We start from the raw sequence: 5,928 nt of genomic DNA, 5'->3' as shown, positions 1-5,928 counted from the left end.
TATGTGTTAACAAAACAATTTTTTTGAATTACAAACAAGCCATTGGTTAAACAGGTCTTAAATGTTTTACTTGGTGACAGCAAGCGCAGGCTGTTTTCTTTTCCACCTCGCTTGAAAAGTGAAGCCAGGAACACGAGTTTCTGGGGGCATATATTATTATATCTGGTCTGCTGGGAGAAACGGTGTTTCTGGCCGCCAAAGCCAGTAGCGTCTGTGCCAAAAGTAGATTTCTTCAAAAAACTCGTTTTATTAGTCCTTACAGAAAATTGTAAAACATTTTTTAAAACATGTAATGACTAACTTCTGTAGATTGGCTTAGCTTGCTTTATTTTCATATACATTTTACAGTATTATCTTATTTTCTGTTTGAGAAACCAACTAATTAATGCGAGATGTATTCAAACCGGATTAATACAGTACAAAGTTTGCAAGCAAGAAAGGCGGAAGGAAAAAGGGGGGGTTTGCAGTTCAGCGAAAAACGGAGAACTCCCACCAGCACGGAAAGATGACGCCCATTTATTTGCGATGGATTATTGCGAAAACTGTAAAATGCAATTACATTGGAACATTCGTATTTTCAACCTTGCCAAACTTGACGGCACCGCAAAAACGGAAAAACACGCCCTGCAACGTAACGTATTTATCACGTATATTTTTTAATCAAATGAAAACTTGATGTACTGACCAATTGGATAGCAGGATCTGATCAATTTTCCTAGGAAGGAGGAGTTCAATGATACCAAAGCGAAAAGTTTTGCCGGAAAACATGAACTTGAGAAAAATCGATGTAAGATTAATTGGCTTTAGTTTCCAAGAGGCTTTTGTAGCTCGGCAGGTCTACGGGGGTGCTGAAATACTGTAAGGGCTTAACAAAATTATTAAAACCACGATTTTTTTGGTTGTGAGCTAAGCATTCAGTTTCTAAACATCCCTGGATTATATTTAATATTATCTTATATATTTACTTGCCTATCTCAGATTATTAAATGGTGGAATGTTGAACGCTTTTTTTTGCAGAGCAATCAAGGGAAAAAAGGCCTGGGCAAAAATTTCATCATTACCAATTTTTTTTTTTTATGGAAAATATAAAACTGTGTGATTTTAAAGGCGCCCCACCTTGTTGCGATGGCTGGACAATTTGCGACGATTGCCTATATATATATATATATGGATTCAAGTTTTGGGTGACATCTATCTTACAATGGAAGAAAATATCTATTTGACGTGAAAAAAATTCTACAGTTTAAGTGTTTATTATTATTTGTTTTTGGTGGGGAAAATTCAAAATTCTTTCAAATTCATTTTGCATTTCCAAAATCACTTCAGCGGTCGCGCTTCTGTCCTAATAATTAATAAAGTTGTCTTCTTTGTTTACTTTCATTAGTTCTTATTTTAATATTTTTATGTTTTTTACTCCTCCTGGTGGCGTGTTTTCATCTTCCAGCAATCGGAGGCATTGAGCTTCCGGAACCCCGCGCCCCTCCCGGTTCCCATTGGGCTGAACAGGCAGGTTCAGGGTCTTCCGCGGAAGGGCAGTGCCCTCGCTGTTTGGACAAGCCGACAGAAGACGAAGAAATCTGTGGCTTCCACGATGTGCAAGGCCTCCGCAGAAGACCTTCTGTTTCCTGCCAGGACGACGTCTCGCCTCAAAAGCAGGAGAGAACAGTGCTTCCAAATAGAAGGTTCAAACGCTCATTTTTATATTATATTATTTTGTATTTCAGATAGAAACGGTTATATTCTTAATTATAAACTGATCTTTTTCTTTAACATAATCAGATATGAACGAGATTAGTTTTCTTATTACAGTCTTTACCCATATATATTCATCCCCAAACTGAATATTTATATATTTCTATCTCTTTTACACTTAACCTTGTTCGAGCAATGTTTAAAATATGTTTTGTTATGTATTTAAATTTATATAGTTATTTTTTTTGCCCACCTGTCCAGGAAGCTGGGTGGATTCCTCCCAACAAAAAAAAGCTTTTTGGAGCGTCTCAGCTTGGAGAGCGACCTGTGCAGAGTTTCTGGGGAGAAACGGGAGCAGAGGCGCCTGGAGCTACTGCGACACCGCGAGCGGCAGGCAGCCGAACTGCGAGGCCGGCTGGAGGACGCGAAAGCGGAGGCGGAGGCCGGAAGGAAGAGTCTGGCTCAGAAAGATGCACAGCTGGCCGAGTTGCAGGAGAACATCAGGATGCTGATGGAGAAGAACAACGCCAAGCAGGAGGTGAGGTCACACCTGAGGACAACAGGTGGACCACAAACACCTGCTTCATTGTCTGTGGAGAACCTCTAATAAACACGTTCATCATCTCTATTTTATTGGTCATTGAAGGTTTGTTATAGATTGATGTTTTTTATGTTAGTTACAGTAATGCTGACATCATTCAGACTACAACAGTTAAGAGAAAACAAAGATTATATTTAAATAAACCTTACAGAGTTAAAGAATCAGAGAACGTGCACATTTAATGTTTTTTGTGTTGAATTTTAAAGGTTAATATGTAACTGTCATTAAACTTTAGCTAACAGCACCACCAGTGGCCGTTCAGTGAACTGCACTCAGCATCCTGTTGCATCATCCTGGGCGTTGGCCAACAGTGACAAACACTAAATATACTAAAATAACTGACAATCATTTTTAGAATAACTATACTATCTGCAATGTTCCTATATTTTATTTGGACCATTAGTTCCATGCTACTAACTAGCTCGCCGTTTACAAATCAGCCATCAGCCACGAAGCAACTAAAAACCTAAAAGCACAATCTATTGTTTCCTGTCAGGTGATCATAAAGCTATCTGATCAGGTGACCGCCTGTATGTCCGACCCATGTCGATCCGTCTCGGTGTCTGGCGGCGGTTTGGACTCTCACACCTTCAGACAGCTTCAGCAGGAGATCGAGAACCTGAAGGTGAGATACTGACTGATGTATTGTTGATTATTGATGATCAAATATTGACCTCTGATTGTGTCTGGTCTTCAGGACGACATCGAGGCATATAAGACCCAGAACAAGTTCCTGAACTCTGAACTCTACCAGCTGACCAAACTGTGGAGGAACAGCTCTGAGCAGGAGAAGAGTTTGATGGTGAAGGTGAGTCCAACACTGATGTCCAGTTTCATCACATTTAAACTTCTCCTTCTCAGCCTCACCCTGTGTTTCCTGTCCTCTGATTGGCTGCAGTGTGCCTACCTGGAGGCCAGTAACTGTCGGGCGGAGAGCCGTTACCTGGGCGTCCTGCGGCAGCTGCAGGAGATCAAATCTCTGGATCCAGTCCAGCGGGAGGTCGTCCAGAAGATGATCGGAGACGCTCTGAAAGGAGAGCTGAAGAGCGTCCTCAAGCTCAACGTGGCCAGGTGAGCAGAATAAGGCAGGGTGGACAGAATAACAGGAACACCTAGGTCACTGATGGTCTGCGTTGTGTCCTTAGGGATCACGATGAGTACGGCTTTAAAATCATCCCGGACTACGAGGTGGAGGACATGAAGCTCCTGGCAAAGATTCAGGCGCTGGAGATCCGATCCCACAACCTGCTGCACCAGGTCTGAACCCTCACATGTAGGCTCCATCATGTCCATCAGTGGACATTAGAGGAACCGCAGTTTCAATCACTAGCCAACCAATCAGCAACCTCCATGGCTGCAAATGAATCAAACACTGAAGTACCAAAACCTGCAGTTCCTCTACCGGCCACTAGAGGCTTGCTACAGCAGTGAGTCAAACTTCATAAGGCCCCATCAATATTTAAATGCCCAACTTTACAGCAGAAATAAACAGCGCCTCCACTCATCCAGTGGTCAACTGCAGTACTGCAACTGAAAAAGTCCCAAAAAGAATCTTCCCTGTCGACCTCCATTTATAAAAGAGCCTCCTGTTTATCATGAAGCTCATATCATATTAAAGGAAGTTGATTCAACAGGACAGAAAGCATCCTGTGTGTTTTTAAATCAAATCTGTTTCTGTGGGTTTTTCCCTGCAGGAGGGTGTAGAGCGCCCCCTGTTGAGTCGCTGGGCTCAGTACCTCGCCGGCAGGTCGCATGATGACCTCTGCCCCTCACTGGAGCTCAAAGGTCTGCTGCGTAGTGGCATCCCTCGGGAGTACCGACAGCGGGTGTGGAGCTGGGTGGTCCAAACCAGAACCAGGACAATCAGAGAGCATCACCCACAGCGCTACCAGCAGGTAAGGGGAGGAACACCTGTCCACACCTGTCCTCAGTGTCAGACCTGGATGTAACATGTGTCAGTTACCTCTCAGTAATCCATCTATTGTGTTTCCAGCTGTGTGAGAAGAGTCGGACATCTCCTCATCCAGCCTCCAGACAGATCCAGCTGGACCTCCACCGTACCCTGACAACCAATCAGAACTTCTCCTCACCCTCTAGCCCCGCCCTCCAGCAGCTCCGCCGCATCCTATTGGCCTTCTCCTGGCAGAACCCTGCCATTGGCTACTGCCAGGGACTCAACAGGTGCTCACACATACCTGTTTGTTCTTCCACACGAGGACCTAACCCCCACCCCAAATCCTAAACCCTAAACCCAGAGACTAGACTAAATGTCCTCGCTTTGTTTCACATCCATTAAACTGTTTGATAACTTGTGTCCATCAGGATGGCGGCCATCGCTCTACTGGTCCTTCAGAGTGAAGAAGATGCCTTCTGGTGTCTGGTGGCTGTGGTGGAAACCATCATGCCTCAGGACTACTACACCAAGAACCTGATAGCCTCTCAGGTCAGGAAACACACTCACCTGTTCACCTGTACTCTGATCACCTAGAGATCTTACAGTCCTTCCAACAGACACCAACAGTTTCTAACTTAGTTACTCTGGCGTCCCTCTGTGTGCAGCTGAGTAGAGCAACTGAAAGTGCTGTTTTTACCATCTCACTGTAGATTAAGGATTTATTTGGACCAAACCCGAGTTGGTGATTGTTGGAAAGACTAACAAAGAACTTTAAGTGTTTTACGATGATCTGCAAGGTAAACTTGGCGCTTTTGTCAATAGTCTAGTGTTTCTGACTGAGATGCTGGTGCTCTAGTGCGACATCTAGTGGCTCAAATCTACATAAAGCACCACTTTCACCCTGAAACCAGCTTTATTTGTTTGATCCAGTTGCTGATGTTCATTTAATACAGTCAGAGGACAGTTTGATGTAAATAATAGTTATTTGAGTCTGACCTGTGTGAACATTGTAATCTGGTTAGTAGAGTTATATAGAGTTCGTTATAGAAACTGTTGGACAATGAAACGTTAATATTTTATGGTATTTGATCAAATATTTGATTTTCCATCTACTGAAATAAATGATCAGTGGACTGATCAAAACCATTGAGTGTTATTGATCAGTGTCATTGATGGATCAGTGTTATTGATCGTCTGTTCAGGCGGACCAGCGGGTGCTGAAGGATTTCCTGGCAGAGAAGCTTCCCCGGCTGGCGGCTCACTTCGAGGATCACAGCATCGACGTGTCTCTGATCACATTCAACTGGTTCCTGGTGGTTTTTGTGGAGAGTCTGCCCAGTGACATCCTGCTGCCGCTGTGGGACGCCTTCCTGTACGAGGGCACCAAGGTACCAGTGAGGGTCATCAAAGAGCTCTCTAAAGCTCATTTCATACAGCAAATACTCCCAGTACAATGAACCAGCATCATTTATAGCATCATTAGCGTTAATAATCAGCTAACCTACCCTATGGACAACATTCCAACAGCTGATTGGCTGATTGGGACAATATAGGAGGTTCTAGGGGTTGTTGAGGACGCTGGATCCATTTCTGATATTTTCAAAATACAAAATGGATGTTTAAACCAGAAGTGGAAATATTTCAGCTCCCAGTGGCTGATTGTGAAGATGATTCTGAGGTTATTGATCAGATTACAGTTTTTTTCAATTGTTTGCACGCAATTTTGAAAACCGGGTTCTTT

General features: G+C 43.4%; 1 protein-coding gene across 1 annotated transcript in view; it reads left to right on the top strand.

Moving 5' to 3' along the window:
* Positions 1-5,681, top strand: part of LOC118333401 (TBC1 domain family member 2A-like) — a 13,097-nt gene extending 7,416 nt beyond the window's left edge. Inside the window, exons 4-13 of the mRNA XM_035669008.1 lie at positions 1,445-1,682; positions 1,954-2,230; positions 2,790-2,918; positions 2,991-3,101; positions 3,192-3,364; positions 3,439-3,550; positions 3,988-4,188; positions 4,287-4,474; positions 4,616-4,736; positions 5,390-5,681. Coding sequence (XP_035524901.1) covers positions 1,445-1,682; positions 1,954-2,230; positions 2,790-2,918; positions 2,991-3,101; positions 3,192-3,364; positions 3,439-3,550; positions 3,988-4,188; positions 4,287-4,474; positions 4,616-4,736; positions 5,390-5,644 — 1,805 coding nt within the window. The 3' untranslated portion in view covers positions 5,645-5,681. The remainder of the gene's footprint in view (positions 1-1,444; positions 1,683-1,953; positions 2,231-2,789; positions 2,919-2,990; positions 3,102-3,191; positions 3,365-3,438; positions 3,551-3,987; positions 4,189-4,286; positions 4,475-4,615; positions 4,737-5,389) is intronic.
* Positions 5,682-5,928: the final 247 nt, after the last annotated feature.

Source organism: Morone saxatilis, unplaced genomic scaffold, assembly GCF_004916995.1.
Source record: "Morone saxatilis isolate NCDOM2014 unplaced genomic scaffold, NCSU_SB_2.0 Contig22, whole genome shotgun sequence".
Lineage (NCBI taxonomy): Eukaryota > Metazoa > Chordata > Actinopteri > Moronidae > Morone > Morone saxatilis.
The sequence above is the reverse complement of the archived record's forward strand: the minus strand, read 5'-3'. Positions and strand labels throughout refer to the sequence as shown.